This window comes from Phocoena phocoena, chromosome 5 (assembly GCF_963924675.1).
Source record: "Phocoena phocoena chromosome 5, mPhoPho1.1, whole genome shotgun sequence".
Classification (NCBI taxonomy): Eukaryota; Metazoa; Chordata; class Mammalia; order Artiodactyla; family Phocoenidae; genus Phocoena; species Phocoena phocoena.
Window position 1 is genome coordinate 53121501 of NC_089223.1, and position 19288 is coordinate 53140788.

Consider the following 19288-nt stretch of genomic DNA (forward strand, 5'->3'; position numbering starts at 1 on the left):
CTGTGCCTATTTGGACATGGAAAAGCCTCCATAATCTCAGTTACAGAATCAGAACCCACCTTTAGGCAGCTATATAGTTCCAGCAAAGTTGGCCTTCCTTATAAAAGCAAGTGTATATTAAGTTTAGCAGAGCAGTAACCAGAATATGCCTTTAAGTCTTTAACTGACTCTATGTCAGTTAGGAGTCTTCAAATATCCTCTATTAATAATTATGCAAGGCTAACACTTTTATTGAATTTGGAGGTATATACTGAGTAAATGAAACCTGGCAAGCTTTACTGATCTATGTCCAGCAGCATTCCTCAAACCCTCCTCAGCAGTACATTCCATTCTCTAAACCAGATCATCTGCTTGAGGAAAATGAGCATGAGTGTGACAATTCAGATATACCATCTCCTGCCTTAGTTTAAAATAAGATAAATATCAAAGAAAGATCAGAAACAAGTATCTGGAAATGCTTACTTTAAAACAATGGGTGCAAGGCTGTATTAGGGCTGTGATTTGAAAAGGAAGAACTTTGATTTTCTTTGGATAAGTCTTCCACAGTCAAGAATCTCTTCCCCTGAAAAGGCCTATGAAATCAGCCTGACTCATGAACAAAGATTCTTGTTTTTGGATGTCACATTCCTTTACAGTCTTTTCAATATCAGAATTAATTCCTGCTTCTAGTAAATGCCTTTCTTGGAACAGTTCTTGAATATGTTGAATATACAGAAACCAGAGTAATGGGACCAGTCTTCTTAAAATAAATACATTACTCATGAGAAGGAAGGAGGGAAGGAGGGAAGGAAGGGAAAATCCCCACCCTCCTGGAGCTTCTAAATCAATGAGGGGAGACAGATAACAAACTAAATAAGTAATATGGTATATCAGAAGGCTCTAAGTGCTCTTCAAAATAATAAGGCAGGAAAAGAGGGTAGAGAGTACTAGGGGAGGAGGAGCAATTTTAAGTAGGGAAGCCTCACTGAGAAGGTGTCAATTTAGCAAAGACTTGAAGGAGGGAAGGGAGGGAGGGAGCCCTGGGGAAACCTAAGAAAAGTGTTCCAAGGAGAGGGAACAGCAAGCACAAAATCCTTGAGACGGAGAGTGCCAGGACGTTTGGAGCACAACACGGAGGTAGAAAGAAGTAAGAGATAAGGTCAAAAATATAAAGAAACATGGAATCACATTAGAAATACATGGAAGTAGCATCACCATGCAGCACCAAGAAATTGAGACAAAATATTACAAGATAAATATCCAAGGTTATATTGGATATCTGATAAACATTTTAGCATCAGCATTCTTAATCTTGAAGATATAAGAAAGTATTAAAATATACAAAAACAATATTGCCCACACAAGAAAAGCACATAGCATTCAGCATGAAGCCCTTACTGGGGTGATCAATGTGCCACCTTGGTGGTATAGCTTGTGCCAAGACCATTTTGTTTAATTAGATGCTCCAATTCCTTACTCTTTATGGGGTGAGGGGGCCAGCTCTGTACTACAAAAGGAACACACCAGCAAAATAGCAAATAAGAACAAAAGCTCAACCTATAGCTCTGAACTGGTTGGGAAAATCTATCTGCGATGAAACCTTTGACCTTGGTCTCATTATATCATGCCATAAGTACACAAAATAATCCGCTACTGAAGGACAATTCCAACTCCATTAAACCATCAATCAACTGTTTAAATAACCATACACCCAAGCACCCAGCATGAGTAGTCATTTATGTTGTTTCATTCATTTGACTATTCATGCCTCTTTAAAGTGTAGACTAGCTAGGACTTCCCTGGCAGTCCAGTGGTTAAGACTCCATGATTCCATTGCAGGGGGTGTGGGTTCGATACCTGGTTGGGGAACTAAGATCCCATATGCCATGCAGCACAGCCAAAAAAAAAAAATCTAAATATATAAAGTGTAGGCTAGTTAAAGAAGTACAGACAAAATTTTGTATTTCTTTCTTTTCTATTTGTAAGCCACAATAAAAGTTCATTTTCACTGGGTCATGGTTCATTGCATTTTTAGTCTCATATGTAAAAATTATTTCACTTTGGACAATGGTGTAATTATATGTGTTTAGTAGATATTAATTGATGGCCACCTAAATTATACACACATACTGATTTTCATAATGCCAAGTGCTTTCACTTATTAATGGATACCTAAGGCTGTAGTAATGGGAAGTTCTTTATGAAATCAAATTCATGTGTGTCTGCATATCTGCCTAGACATTTACATTGTATTTTTTTAATCCAAATTTAGTGAAATGAGTTGGTTTCACACTTTCTTTTTCAGAGCTTTAAATTACTCTCTCTCAGATAATGGCTTCAGAAAGGATACCTCCAGTCCCAAGATCTTTTCTTAGGTTAGACGTACCTTTCCAGCTAACTGCTGGGAAATATCATACAAGTACTGCTAGTTACTAAAATTAAATATTATTAAAATACCTGAAAAAGCTCAAATTGTCTATTCATATAACTAGTATAACTAATTCCTAAGTTACTGAGGCTGAGCCTTCAGCCTCATCTTGCTCCTCTTGCCTCTGGCACTGAATTCTCTATCAGGGACTGATCCTGGTTTTCCATCTTCCATATTTCCCTCCATCCCTCCCACAGTCTCTGCAAGGCCCTAGGCCCATCCTATCCCGTTCACAGACTAATAAGTTAGTCTCCCCAGTAAGACCTCCTGCCTCCCAACTCCCTCCCATTGTGGCCCAATCAGGCCACCAGATTAGCCTTTCTACAACACTACTGTTTTTCTGTAACTACTCATTTCAAAAACCTCAGTGACGTCCTAAAGCAAGCAAAGACTCCAAATCCATCACACTTAGTGTCTTCTATAATCTTGACTGACTTAGTTTTCCAGATTATTTTTCCATTTACTAATCTATAAGTACAATACAGGGCCAATTACTATTCCCCAAGCACACTTTGCACTTTCTCTTTTGTTCTTGTTTCTTCATCTACTCAGAAGTCCTGCCCATCTTGCAAAGTATAGCTCACATGCCACATCTTCCATGAAGACTGGAATCAATTTATATTTCCTTTAACCAAAAGTTACTTCTCTGACCTCTCAATTTCTATAGCATTTGGAGGGCTTATGTGCCACTTTTTACCTATCACTCTAAAGTTATTTAAGGAATTTTATTTATTTTTACATGCCTGGCAAAATTACAGGCATGTAAAACCAATAAATCTTTCTGAATAAACGAATAAGAAGAGTAGAAATATATAAGAAGAGTAGAAAACTAATATTAAATTTCTTCTACTACAAAAAGGACTTCAGTAGAGGCAGCTGTGGACATGTTCCTTTCCTTTGGTCTAAGGTATATATATAATAACACCCAGGTGTCAGTTGGAGGAAATTGGAGCTCATGAAAAACATTACAACTAAAGATATAAATTAGAAGTCATCTCTAAAAAAGAATGTGTATAAAGTAAGCTTGAAAAAAGTGGAGATAGAGTAGAATAGGTAAATAGGTAAAACTGAATATTTTAAATGAAATATATTTTCTTCTCTTGATAGTATAAATTAAATATGAACAGAGGGTAATAAATCAGATTAAATTGATTAATGAAAACAATTTCTTCTTATTCCAAAGGTGCCTTGTGCTTCTTTAGCACTTTATAGTTTATATAGCATGCATATTATCTGCTTTAATTCTCACAAAATACTGTGCGGTGGATATTGTTATCACTGTGGTACATCTGGGGCAACTGAGACTCCACCATGTTAGAAGGACTCATTCAAGATCACTCAACAGTTACTGGAATAACAATCTTCTGTTCTTGAGATCTTTCTAGTATACTTCAGTTGTCCCTATAATAATGCCTTATATTCTGAAAAACTTTTTCAGAATTTTACAAATAATTGTCACATACATTTTATTTTTTTCTCTTTGGTTAGGGAAGGTATTGTTTTTTTTTTTTTTTAACATCTTTATTGGGGTATAATTGCTTTACAATGGTGTGTTAGTTTCTGCTTTATAACAAAGTGAATCAGCTATACATATACATATGCTCCCATGTGTCTTCCCTCTTGCGTCTCCCTCCCTCCCACTCTCCCCCTCCCACCCCTCCAGGCTGTCCCAAAGCCCCGAGCTAATATCCCTGTGCCTTGCGGCTGCGGGAAGGTATTGTTTTATCAATTTTTAAAATAAGACAGCTGGAGTTTGAAAAAATTATGATTTACATGAGACCTTATAGCTTAGATTTGACAGAGAGAGAACCTGAATCCACACCTCCTAACTCCAGTTCTCTTTCTACATCTCCTTATAAGTCTTTTACAATGCAGGAATTAAACACTATGCTCAGAAGTTTAAAGTCAATGAAAGGAATCTTTTATATCTCAGGTCTTTCATTTCAAAAACATGACTGATATTAGAATGAAGGAAATCTCAAAAAGAAATAATTTTTAATTTCCTTACTTATTGCAGAAATGTAAAGTGAACATTATTAACAAAGAATGTATTACAAAACTGGAACTATTTTTCAATGTAGCTGGGTCCAAGTAAATTAAAACTTGATATACTATGCTGAAGTATAATCTATAATTTTTCCCTTCTCCAATAATTGTTTAATGCAGCCCAAGATCTATCCTCAAACAGTAGAACTCAGTGAATCTTTTTAATGAAGTAACAATTGCTGTAAAACATCTTAAAATACATTTCAATGATATAATAATAATAAACTGGAGAAAGAATGTCCATGGGAGTTCTGGGCTTTTGAATATGAGCTGCCCATTTTCCTTGCTTGGCCCTGAAATAAACCTTTTTCTGCTCCAAAAAAAAAGAATGTCCATGAACTTCCAGTATATGAAAAATTGACTCCTTCAAGTTTAGAACCAATTAGACAAAGTATGAATAGAGCATCATAGGGAAGGAATTAATTTTTCCCCCAGCAATAAGGATGGATTTGTCTTATTATGGCCACACTCTCTCATGGGGTTGAATCTGTGGCCTGGATCTGTTAAAAAGAGCCTGAGTTCCAGGATACAGCCTGAGTCGTAAGAAAGAAAGAACTTAACTAGCCTGTGAAGCTACTGAGCCCACACTCTTGGCTTCATTGGCAGCAGGTTCTCCTGAACCATCATCAACTCTCCAACTCAACTACTGCATACATGCAAACATAGGCACATGCTTACATAATACCTATTAGTCATTTGTCCATATCAATTTGCAAACTTTATGAGAAAAAAATGAATCCTAGATTGGCTTTTCCCACTAGCAGCAGATTTCAAAGCTTTGACACATCATTTCAGGTCTGTTGTACACACCTGTGCAGTTTGTGCAATGCACAGAAATGCTGGTTCAGAGAGAGACTGGAAGCCTAGATGGTGCCTATGCTCCCTGACAAGCTGTCTACCCCAGAGTAGAGCTGCATGCAGACCAAGAAACACCACTGTCTCTGTTTCCCAGAGAAGTTGTCTTTTCTTAACTCTCAAAAAAGCATTGTATAGGCTTGCTCAGGTCCCTTACCACTTGCCCAGTCTCTGTAGCCTCAACTGGTATAAAGTGCTGTATATCCTCAAGGAATATAAACTTATTTAAATGTTACCCAAGATAAAGTTAAGTTGGAAGGTAAACCATTGAATTAAAAGAAAGTAATGTAGTGCATTCCAAAGGTACATGCACATAAAATGTTGTGGATTTGTGATTCAAGGATAGGAATCTTACCTTCCATATGAACCGAGAGTTTTCAGAATGCATCATGTTTTAATAAAACAAACATATTCAAGAAGTCTTAAAACTATGGCACTTACTCTACCATCATCCAGTTGTGCAATCCTGAATAATACCATCATCCAGTTGTGCAATCCTGAATAATACCATCATCCAGTTGTGCAATCCTGAATAATCCTGTCTCTCTTTTCTTTCGGAGCACACCTAAGGTTATCAAGAACAACCAAAAAAAAAGTTAATAAATAAATAAATAAAAGTGTTGGACTAGATCAGTGATTTGCTGGAAATAGGAAGGTGTCCTTTTCCCACAACTCAAAATCAAACAGAGAAGCTACTCCATTTTCATCTGTTTTAATCATTAAGCTTCCAAGCCTTTCAAGACCTTGTCTGAACAAAGTATTTCTCAACTTAAAACATTAAATCATTGAATTAGATAGTCTCTATTGCCTGCCTCGTGACACCATCCAAAGTTAATGAAAGGGACTAAAATAGAGTAAATTCCTCTACTTTGGAACCATTTCTCATATTCTTCATAACTCCAACATAAAATGTAAAAACACACACTCAAATATATGTGTTTGTATATCCTGTAATACAAGGGCTATAGAAATATTTTTGAACTTTCCATTTCTTAGTATCAACAATAAGGTAGTAAGTGTGACAGAAATTAATAACAACAACGTGATGATTAACAGAAAACTTCCTCCCATCTGAAGTGGCCATTTGTAGTTTGAGCTTGACAGACCTGTATTTGCATTCCAGCTCTCTTACTAGCTGAGTAAGCTTCTGTTTCTTACCTGTAAATAAGGGTTTTTAATAGGGATTAAATTAAATGAGGTAGAAAAGTTCAGCCAGTACATGGTAAGCACTCAATAGATGGCAGAGATTATTCTCTGATCTGTATTTTTGTCAGTATTTAAAATAAGAATGCACAGCATACAATCTTACATAAAGTCCCTCCAAACTATAGTAAAATTATTTTTTAAAACCCCCTTTGCAGAGTCATTCATAAATTTTTCCATAGCAATGCCTGATGTGGACTCTGTAATGGGTATTATGTAGGAATGGGGCATATCCTGGCAGACAAGATGCATCGCTACCTTTCATGAGTTACAGCCCAGATTATGGATGCACATGAGGGGATAAGGGACTGCAACAGAGAAATTTATTGAGCATTATGAGATCAGATGAGGAGAAAAAGATATCTACCTGGAGGGAAATGAAAGACGTTTAAATTATTTTAAGGATAAAATGAGAATTAACCAGGTATGACATTTTCCACACAAAAGACATCACATACAGAAGGGGCTGCGACATTTGATCTGGCTGGGGTCAAGTGGGCAGGTGAGGATGTGGCAGACGATGAAGCTGCAGGGGGGATATGATTGGCCTTAAATGCCATGGAAGATTTGAATGCCATCTGAGGATTTTCATGAGCTATAGAAAAATTTCAAATGAGGTATTATTGGAAGGGGAGGATGTCGGACCCTAAGATCTACATTTTTTAAATCCTTTGAAGGATTTTAAAGTGTTGATTGGAAAGAGGCAAAAATCTTGAATTCATTGGAAAGAGGCAAAAATCTTGAATTCGATCTGGATTTCTCTTTTTCCCACATCTCATAAGTGAATCATCAGCAAATCCTCTAGGGTCTAAATTCGAAATATATCCACACTCTGACTACTTCTTACCACCTCCACTGCTACCATCCTTGTCTAAACTACCATCGTCTCTCACTTCAATTATTTAATGACCTCCTAAGTGGTCTCCCACACCATCCAGGCCCACTATTCCCCACAAAGTACCCAGAGTGATCCTACTGAAGAAATAGATCTGAGGTCAGTCTTTGCTCAAAACCCTCAAAGACTTTGTCTCACTGAGAATAAAGACCAAAGTCCTTACTTTCAAAGCCTTAAGTGATCTTCCCCAAACCATTGACTCCCTGATCATTATCTTTCTGACCTTATTTTCCTCCAGTATCCACCACCCCTAACTTTCTCACTCCACTCCTGTTCAGCTGTCTCTCTTGCTGGTCCTCAAATTTACCACGTGAGCTCCTTGCTCAGGGCCTTCAAACTGCTGTTTATCCGCCTAGATAATTCTCCCCCTGGTATATTCATGGCTTGCTCACTCACCTCCTTCTGATCTTTACTCAAATGTCAACTCCTCAGCAAAGCCTTTCCTGGCCACTCTATCTAAATTTTCAGCATCCTGTACTTATACTTCTTCCTACTCCTTTGCTTCTTTTTCTTTTCCTTTCTTTATTTATCCTACCCATTTCTCTCCCCCCATTATTAGGAGTGCTATGATTCTTTTCATTGTATTCACAGAAATTAAATTTTTCCTAGAACATTGCAGGCACTCACCAAATGTCTCTTGATAATGAAAGAAGGGAGAACATTTAAGAGGTATTTCACATAATACAAAATAATAGCAGCCAGAATTAAGAAAGAGATAGAGGTGATGGACAGAAAGATTTAGGCAATAGGTATAAGCACCAATGACCTCTCGAATGTGGGAACTTACCAAGAGGGAGCAGGTACAGCTAACTCCTGGATCTTTAACGGTACCAGATAGATGGTAGTGACATTCACCAATATTAGAAATAGTGGGACATGAGTGCAGGCTGGAGAAAAAGCAAGTTCAGTTTTGAACTGAACTGTTATATTTAAGGATGTTCTAAAACATCCATAAGATGTCCAATGCATAATTGAAAATAATGATGTAGAGCTCAAAGACAGAAGTCTGGGTTGAAGATCTATCTTAGAAAATATTACCTTATTATATGTCTGCTGAAACCAGGGCATAGGATGGGATCATTGAGGAAGAATACACATCAGGAGAAAACAACTGTGGACCAAATCTTTGTTACTATCATACCTGAAATCTTATTTAAATGGACACAAAATTGTCTAAAAGTCCTCTACGGACATACTATGTATATCTGAATTTGCAATTACCCTGTCGCTGTTTTCCTCTATTCTTACAAATAATGAAAAGTTATTGCCAAGTGACTCTATTAATCCACAACCATATATTGTTTCTAACTATGTGTCAATGGCAGAAGTTAACTAGTATTCCTACATAAATCTGATATATTAATGTAAGGTGTAATTTCAAATTAAAATTAAATCAACAATTATTTTATTGCACATTTACTATGTGTAAGAACAAAATCCTAGCACTCAATTTAATAAGCACTCAATAGATGTTGATTCCCTTTGCTTCCTCCAAGTGATGTCACAAGAGATAGGAGTCCCAAAATTTTTTCCATCTCTATGGTGTGAGGGAGGAAGTCTACATCAGAGGAAGTCCATGTTCTTTTATTCTAACCACCCTGGTTTCCATTTCCAGCTCTGTCATTCCTGAGTTATTTACTTTCTGAACCTCAGTTCTCCTATATTCCAAATAGGGATAATACCCATCTTACAAGACTAATATGAAGATAGGCAATAAGCATGTATAAAGTCTGACACTTAGGTTCTCATAATAAGAGCACAGAATAAGTTTTCTAAATTCATGTAATTTTCCAAGTCAATAAGAGAGAGAAAGAAGGAGGTGGAAGCTGGTTAAATATTTCACAACTGCATATTTGTTTTGCTGTTTAAACACAACCACTAAAAATTTTACTAATCAGGATCATGCTTTAAAAGCAAAGTATTTGCTTGAAGATTTCCACTGAATATGAGTCAAAATTCAGACAGTGTTAGCAAATATATTTTCTCTAATAGTTTGCAGAGCAAATATTGTATACAATTCATTGTGTGTTGGCATAAGCTTTATAATCAGCCACATACAGAGGTTCAATGACAAGCTGCACTGCTAACAAGAGAGCAGATATTTCTTCAGCAGTTTCTACAAGGTGGAACAACCTATTCTTATGTAATTAATTATGGCTTGTGAGATTAAGGTAATTTGAGCTCCACACCCTTTGTTTATTGAGTCACACGTCTCATGGTGCTTTTTAGCCATTGGGTTTAATATGTTTTCCATGAACTGAAGCAAGGTTGGTTCTAAAGCCATTCCCATGGGAGGCTCATCCAAGCTAAAGCATATGCTGACTCCAGCCTATGGTTTTTGCTTTTTGGTATTTTGGCTTCCAACTTAAGCCTTGTTTTTTAGTAACTTCTCATTCTACACTCATAGATCTTGATACTTCTATTCACCTCTGGAAATACAATCAGTCCCTTGTTTTGGGGTTTTTTTTTAAACATCTTTATTGGAGTAAAATTGCTTTACAATGGTGTGTTAGTTTCTGCTTTATAACAAAGTGAATCAGCTATACATATACATATATCCCCATATCTCCTTCCTCTTGGGTCTCCCTCTCACCCTCCCTCTCCCATCCCTCTAGGTGGTCACAAAGCACCGAGCTGATCTCCCTGTGCTATGCAGCTGCTTGCCACTAGCTATCTGTTTTACATTTGGTAGTATATATTAGTCCATGCCACTCTTTCACTTCGTCCCAGCCTACCCTTCCCCCCACCCCATGTCCTCAAGTCCATTCTCTACATCTGCATCTTTATTCCTGTACTGCCCCTAGGTTCTTCAGAACCACTTTATTTTTATTTTTTTTTTAGATTCCATATATATATGTTAGCATACGGTATTTGTTTTTCTCTTTCTGACTTACTTCACTCTGTCACCTTATTTTTGATAAAGGAGGCAAGAATATACAATGAAGAAAAGAAAGCCTCTTCAATAAGTGGTGCTGGGAAAACTGGACAGCTACATATAAAAGAATGAAATTAGAACACTCCCTAACACCATACACAAAAGTAAACTCAAAATGGATTAAAGACCTAAATTAAGACCAGACATTATAAAACTCTTAGAGGAAAACACAGACAGAACACTCTATGACATAAATCACAGCAAGATCCTTTTTGAACCACCTCCTAGAGAAATGGAAATAAAAACAAAAATAAACAAATGGGACCTAATGAAACTTAAAAACTTTTGCACAGCAAAGGAAAACATAAACAAGACGAAAAGACAACCCTCAGAATGGGAGAAAATATTTGCAAATGAAGCAACTGACAAAGGATTAATGTCCAAAATTTACAAGCAGCTCATGCAGCTCAATATCAAAAAAACAAACAACCCAATCTAGAAATGGGCAGAAAATCTAAATAGACATTTCTCCAAAGAAGATATACAGATAGTCAACAAACACATGAAAGAATGCTCAGTATCACTAATCATTAGAGCAATGAAAATCAAAACTACAATGAGGTATCACCTCACACCGGTCAGAATGGCAACAAATCTACAAACAGTAAATGCTGGAGAGAGTGTGGAGAAAAGGGAACCCTCTTGCACTGTTGGTGGGAATGTAAATTGATACAGTCCCTTGTTGTTGCCGTAGGGGGTCAATCAGTATGAAACTTATTTGGGTTGGCTTGCTTCCAGCTCTTCTTTTGACTCTCCCCTGCTGAGTACCCACTGATATTTAGTGAACTTACAAATGCCAAACACTGTGCAACTGTGACCACATGTCATTGGCACAACAAACCCAGTAGGAAACAGAAGGGTAAACTGAGGCTCAAAAAGTCAGCAAATGTCAATGGGCCAATTTTATCCTACTAGAAAATTACTACAGTTAGTCATTCCCAAAAGTTGGACTCTGGACCAGTGTCGCTGAAAGTCAGTTTTGATTAGCATAGCAAAATGAACAAATAAGAGCAATGTAGTAAAAAGACATCATTAAGCTAGAGCTAAATTATTCATCTAATTTGTTACTATGAGATTATGTCCTTCCTACTTTTATCAATTTAAATGTCCTTTTATTAAAAAATAATATTTGAGCGTGGTCAATTTTTGTAATGTTTAATGTGTTTATTCAACAAAATTGGAAGTTGGCAAGTCTATGTCCACCTCCAATAATCTTCTGAAATGATACTGGTCCCATAGCCATAGCGTACAATGTGCAGGTGGTACAATGTAAAATACCAGGAGATGCCTTTTCATCAGTATGTGAGTTGGGTAGAGCCCAAACAATATCAGGCAACCCTGCTGTGAAAACTAAAGTCTGGGAATCACTGACTCTCAGAGCATTCCCTTCCCACTTATACCAGAATGTTAGCAAAACAAATAGAAAAAATGGAAATCTGACTATATTCTAGATAAATGTAAGTGCTTTTCAGTTCTGTTAAGGCTTTTAAATCTAAAACACACCCAGGAGTTAATATATACAACAAATATTTATAAATATCATAAATCTATGGACCACCTATATATGCCAGGTATCCTACAAACTGTCAGAAACATACGCATGAATACCATCTTTATCCTCAAGGTTCTCACAGTCTAGTGGATAACCTACTTAATAGAAATATATACTTTATACACTTAATATAACCTCACTGATTTTCAAATTAGCCTTGTGAGGCAAGTATTATTCCCATTTTTTCAGATGAAGAAAATCTCAGATAAATGACAATATGATCTCCAAGCAAACAAGGGATAAAACAGGAATTCACATTAAGCTCTTCTGGTGACCTCTCCAGTGTGAGTGTGTGTGTGATAGGGAGAGAGGCCGTGAGAAGTACTTGGATTATATGCCTAATATAATACCAGATACTGTTAGTACAAATCTACTGGCTTACACTGCTGTTGATGATTTCATGGGTGAAAAAAATTACACAAATCCTCTGCTGCTGGTACAGTTCTAATTAATTACAGGTGCTTATTACTCTTCTGGATCTCAGCTCTCAGCCTCTAGACATATCCCCATTTTAATAACCCGGAGAATATTACAGTGAGAAATGCTACTGTCTGACTCCCTCCACCCCTCTCCCCACCCAAAATGATCTCTCTTCAGCACACCCCTGAGGATGGTGCCCAGGTAAGGGAGCTTACTACAGTAGTGTCCAACATAGGGTCTTAGAAGGAGTTGTAGTAAAACAGAAATAGTTGTTATTCTTGAGAACTTCATCAACTGGCAGAAGAAGGAAAAGTAATTGCAAACCTGAGGTCAGATTTCCTTATTCTTCTATCAAACTATCTAAATGTCAACATTTTAATGCTGAAAAGAAAATTGAAAGAAAAACCATTAAGGAGAGTGTTGTTCAGTTAGATTTCATTTCCAGAACTATATTCCTATCAAGAAACAATTGGTTTTCTATAATAGAGCCATGTGCAAGCTAAGAGACTTCAGAAGGCAGAAAATGATCATGCGAGCTGAAATGATTGCTTCTCTGAGTGAAATGAGTGGCCTTTGATCTTTTCTCTTGTTCTAAGGCCATCATGGGTGCGATCGGCCTCAAGATCTATGAATCCATACATAGTATGTTTTGTTGTCATCGCAGTTGTGGCGATCCTGGCAGTGACCACAGGTTTACTTGTCTACTTTTTAGCTTTGGGTAAGTACAAGAAGATTGGATATACCACTCTTCAAATGAATTAACTAAATATACTTTCAGATTAAAAGTTTGGCATTCTCACTTTTATTGCCACTTCTATTTCTTAATACAACATAATTATATATTTATTCATATACCCCTGAATATATGTTCATGTCTATATTTTCTCTAATTCAGTAGTTTTTCTCTTCTTTTTCTTTTGGGCTTTTTTAGTATACTAAACAACATTAAACCCAGACAAGAATTATTCTAGCCAAAGGAAAAAACTCAATATTTTTCTGATGCTAGAGTTCACTTGTTTTGTTCTTTCATTAATACCATGATTTCCTTCTTCATTTAAAATTTGCAAAGGACCTTAAGTTTCAACATCTAAAAGTTGGATGTATCTAAATATTTGTTAATTCACGACCTGTCTCCCGAAAATAATCTTAGGAGCAGAACAATTATGATAGGAGATGAATTTGAAGTTAAGAAGTGGAAAGAGGTTAAAAACAAACTTTAAAAAGGATTCTGTTCCTTTTTTTCCTCTTAGTTTCTTTAATTTTTCATTACATCATAAAAGTAGGAAACAAAGAAATAATATAAAGAATGCATATACCCTGCTCATTCACAAACAACTTAATATCTCAGTGAATATTCTTTCAGATGTTTTAATGTAGATTAAATGTATCAAATTTCACTAGATAATATATGTTATAATCTGTTTCCTTTATCTGAAAAAACACTTTGAGTTTGTTTTTTTTTTTAATTTTGCTATAGTCCTGTTAAATTATTTAAATCATTGGGGCAGGGTGGGGCAGAGTGTGAAGGCATATGGGTATGTATGAGTGTGGAGACTGAGCAAAAACAAATTTATTTATTCCAGTAACTAGGAATAATCTTTTCAGTCAATCTAATTATAAAGTTGTGGCTAAATTTTGCTTTTGAGTACATTTTGCTATCAAATCACCTAGAGACAAATATGTCCAAGGTGAATTACGGAAGAGTGAAAAACAAACATCAAGTTTCAGATTAAACTAATCAATTTTCGCTCTTAACAGCACTGTATTGTCACACTTAAACACAAAGGGTGAAGCCTTAAATAAGTCCTCTTCAAAGTGTATACCAGTGACCACTTATGGCCCTAGAAAGACTTGTCCTTCTGCCACAAAGGACCACACAACCCTATCCCCATGATCTCAAATGCTTTCCCTGATTGAGGTATTTCTCTGCATAAATTATGTATGTGAATGATCAAATGGAAGCATGGAATTTTTTCCTGAGACAGGTTAGGTTATGTCCATGTTCATAATGTTTCTAAGGTACGGACAAGTATGTTTTAGGAATTTTTATTTCCTTCACATAGCTTAATATATCCATTGGAAGACCCTTTGTGATGGAAATAGTTCACATTGAACAACCAGATTAGCTTTCTTGTCAGAAGTTATTTTCTAGCTTAATCCAGAGAAACAATAAGTCACTAATCCCTCTAAAAAGAATAGTATTTGAAATAATTTTTAAAACTATTCAGAATTACTTTATTCCTTAATTATAAATGAATAATAGTGTATTATAGACATTAATATTTCCTGAATGAATAAATCTGTAATCACAAATCTCCCTATAGTAAGAATGAAAATTATGATACTACTGAACAATTTAATTTCTCAAATAATGCTGCTCTGATTTTCATGTATTTTTAACACTTCCAGCATTGCCAATCTTTTTAAAAACAAAGAAAAATAATTTTATTATAGTTACATTATATTAAGTTTAGAGTTTTCTTTCAAGGGAATCAAATATTTTTTAATTGTATAACATAGCCTCCCATAATCCTGTATAAAATACAGATTAAAGTACTTAGTAATGTGAGATTGATCCTGCCTTTTCTTTGTTTTACAGGGCCAAAAGATTACTTTTACCGTAGCAGCTTTCAAATCCTAAATGTTCAATATACTGATGAGCTAAGTTCACCAAATACACAGAAATATAGGTCTTTGAGTGAAAAAATTGAGTCTGAGGTAAGTTAATATTTGCATTTCCTCTTTATTATAACATAAAACAATTATGATAATAAACCTAATATTTTGTGATATATTTGCAACTCCTAGATGCTCTGCATATTCTCCTCCCCGAATGGTGAAAGATGTGTTTCATTGTGCTTTTTCCAAGTCAATTTGCTTGTACACTTCTTATTCATATTTTCTTACATCATGAGTGAAAAGTTTTAGGTCATGAGTAAACATATTTTTTATGATTATGACTTCAAAGATTGGAAGTCTATTGTTTATGCAATTTGAGCATTTTTCCTACCCTCGAGATTGTCTTTTTAAATCCTTTTCATTTTGCCTTCTTTCCTTTTTTCTTATCCAACTAAACATACAGGTAGTAGGTGTTAAAATACATATTAACATAGTTTGGAGAATGTCATACTTTGGTTCAATGATCGACATAGAAAATATACAAAGAAAGCCTGGGCTCTCACTTGAAAAGGCCCCCAGGCTGCTTACCAGGAAACCTCACAAGCAGACCCTTACTTAGCACTGGTTTATCATCACAGATCAGGGTTTGGCCTTCAGCCCTGCAGTCAGAGCTGAACAATCTCAGGGTTGCTCACTTACCCTTAACGTTTTCTAAGATTCCTAAGGTTATAAATTAATCCAATGGTTCTAAAACTTTAGCAAAATCACCTGGAAGGCTTATTAAAAATAGAGTTCTAGGCCCCAGTGTCAGAGTTTCTGATTCAGTATTTAGAATTTGCATTTCTAACAAGTTCCCAGGTGATGCTGATGCTATGGTCCAGGGACCACACTTTGGGAACCACTGAGTTAATCTATAATGAGAATTATCATGGCTGGGGGACTGAATCATCTACTTGTCTAACACCCTTTTCCCCTAGGGGCAAACTACACTAGGAGCCAAGTATTGAGAAAAGTGCTTGGTGAGCATTAAATTAGAGCAAGGGAAGTTAGTATATAATTTAAATGTTTAATCAGAATAAGCAGCTGAATCAGAATAATCTGGGAACAGAATCTAGGCCAGGAGGCAGTGGTAGGGTTAATATTGGGGAACATCAGTTTATTATGTCAGAAGTGGGAGCCTCCTGTTCCTTCAATAAACTTTTATTAAACATCAATCCTGTCTAATGCTGTGGACATACAAAAAGTGGAGTAGATATTGGATCTGCCCTCATGGAGGTTAGTCTAACATGGGAGATTAAACAAGCTTACAAATATTTATAATATAAGGTATGCAGTGAGTATGTGACATGAGAGCAACGCAGATGTAAGTTTGTGGTAAGAGGATAAATGATATCCAATTATGGAGATCAGAGACAGCGTCTTATAAAAGATGACTCTTTTCAGGTTAGCTTTAGAATGAGTAGGGCACACCACAGCTAAAATATGAGCCAAGGCATAGAGAGGAGAATGTGCTTAGCTAAAATGTTTGGGTTTTATCTTGTAGAGAGAAAGTCTTGAGCTAGAGGCAGAATGATGCAAACAGGATCTGACAGATTCATGTTCCGAATATAAAAATTATACTATAAAGAGAAGAGCCTGCACACAGTAACGCTAGTTAGAAGCTCATTACCGTGGTCCAGAAGAAAGCCAAGGGGTTGAAACTTGAATTAGGGCATATTCCAGAAGATGTGGAAATGCACATAAAACTTCCATTTTAGGCTTACCAAAGCAATCCACCTCCCCAACTTCCTACTTTCTCTTCCCAACCTGCTGTTATATCATTTGCATCATGAGAGCCCATTGTTTAGACTTCAAACCAAGAGACATTCCTTTTTTTTTTTTTTAGTATTTAAAGAATATCCTTAAATTTATTCACATTTATTTAAAAATGCCAGTTTTTAAAAACTTTGGTACTTTGCCATTAGTAATGAATTACTTCACGACTGACTGCCCACACAGTTTAGACGTTGAAAGGTGCTGATTTATGCAATAATCAGTGCTTGGGTTAGTAATACTACTCTGAGGCTGGACCCTACAAATACACACACAAATACAAACTACACAGACAAATACAAAGAGCCTGTGAGTACCTCTGTCTCAGGCAGAGGGCAACATGCAAATCTGAACAGATTTTCTTGTGATTAACACTGCAAGAGACATTCTTAAATTTCTTGACGAAGACACTAGAGACAAACATCTCAGGAGGCCAGTCTGAGGACAGTTATTCATAATGAAGTCCTCACATCCACACAAAGACATCATGTAATGTTTCAGCTATTTACCCAGTCTAATAAAAGGGAGCAAACTGTAATTATGTATATTGAGAATCCCAGCTTCATTATAGGGAATTAGAACCCAACTATTTGTCATTAAAGCAAGATGCCAGAGACATCCTCAGCCCTAAAGAGGTCACTCAGTTCCTGCCAGACAGATCAGATATGTCAGGTCAGCACATCCTTCATAGAGCATATGTAAAATTGCAAAAGACTGATATGGAGAGAAACGGCATAAGGCATAAAGCACAACGTACATATTCAGCAATGTGAAAAACATAAACTAAGTTTCTTTTCAAAAGTACTACCAGCACATTTGGAAGATATTCAGTAAGTCTTTAAAACCCAATCCCAATGACAAAAAAATTATACAATCTAATTTGTTATTCTTGAATTACTCTCAAAAGTGGTCTATAAAGTAAATTGTAATGTATAAAATGTTATCAAAATGAAAATAATTTTAATATTGTCTTTTGTTGTAAAGATAATAAAAAAGTAGAAAAGTCAAGGCATTCAAGAATATAAAGAGAAAGAAATATGCACAAAATCTCAATACTCATATATCCATTTTTAATATTTTGATGTTCCAAGTACTTTTCATGAAAACTGCATAATCATCCATGCACAAACACATATAATTTTCTGTCAATGGAATAAGACTATACATGCTTGTTTACTACCACTTTTTTCTCAAAAAATGTCATAGAGGTATTTAAATATCAATGAAGAAATACTCAATTTTAAATAACTAAATAGTATTATAGTGCATAAAGGTACAATATTTTATTTAACCAGTCCTCTGTTGACAGATGTTCAAATTGTTTCCAGTTTTTCACTATTATATCCAATATTCTGATGACCAGTCTTGTTGATACATCCTTGCACACCTGAGTGATTATATTCTTGGGACATATTCCCAGAAGTAGAATTATCAGAATATAGGGTTTATGCTTTTATTTCTCTCTAGAGATTTTTAAATTTCTTCTTCAATTTTAAAAAAGATTTTATTTTAGAAGGATTTTAGATTTATAGAAAAGTTGCAAAGATAATATAGAGTTCTCATATACATCACACCCAGTTTCCTCTATGATTAACGTTTTATATTACAATAGTGTATTTATTGCAATTAATGATCCAATATTAATACATTGTTATTAACCAAATTCTGTATTTTATTCAGATTTCCTTCGTTTTTACTTAATGTTCTTTTCCATTTCCTGATCCCATCCAGGATAGGAAATTACAGAGTTGTCATGTCTCCTTAAGCTCTTGTAGACTATGACAGTTCCCCAGACTTTCCTTGTTTTTGATAACCTTGACAGTTTTGAGGAATACTAGTCAGGTATTTTGTAGAAATGTCCCACAATTGGAGGTCTTCTGATGTTTTTTCTTACAGTTAGACTGGGGTTTGGGGTTTTAAGGAGGAAGACTATAGAGGAAAAGGGTCATTTTCATTACATCATATGAAGTGGGGTACATAATATCAACATGACTTACCACTGTTGACCTTGGTCACCTGGCTGAAGTAGTGTTGGCCAGATTTCTACACTGTAAAGTTACTCCCTCCCTTTTCCATATTATACTCTTTGGAAGAAAAACACTATGTACAGGCCACACATAAGAAGTGGAGGAGTAACGAGTTATGCTTTGAATATTTAAAGAATATTTGAAATTCTTCTGTTTGTCTAGTTTCTCCATGTACTAATTCAACCATTTGTTTATATCAATATAGTGATCTATGCATTTTTAACATTTATTTTAATTTCTAGATTGCACTCCAGAAGTGCCCCAGTTTACATTCTTACTCATATATCCATTTTTATAAGTATGCATAGGTAGCTTATTTCCCCTACAGCATTAACACTATGCATTGTAAACCTTATTAACTGTTGCTAATTCAATAGGTAAGAAGTGATATCTCACTATTATTTTGGTTTGCATTTCTTTGATTACTAGTAAGATTTAATCTGTCTCCCTATAGTAATAGGTCATTTTTATAATTTCATTTGTGAATTGCCTGGTCATGACCTTGCCCGTTTTCTTA

At 35.6% G+C, this 19288-nt stretch overlaps 1 protein-coding gene across 1 annotated transcript in view; it reads left to right on the forward strand.

Annotated features, from left to right (window-relative positions):
* Window positions 1–12475: 12475 nt before the first annotated feature.
* TMPRSS11D (transmembrane serine protease 11D) overlaps window positions 12476–19288 on the forward strand; it is a 48021-nt gene continuing 41208 nt past the window's right edge. The window contains exons 1-3 of the mRNA XM_065877234.1: window positions 12476–12514; window positions 12881–13031; window positions 14913–15031. Of these exons, the coding sequence (XP_065733306.1) occupies window positions 12476–12514; window positions 12881–13031; window positions 14913–15031 (309 nt within the window). The remainder of the gene's footprint in view (window positions 12515–12880; window positions 13032–14912; window positions 15032–19288) is intronic.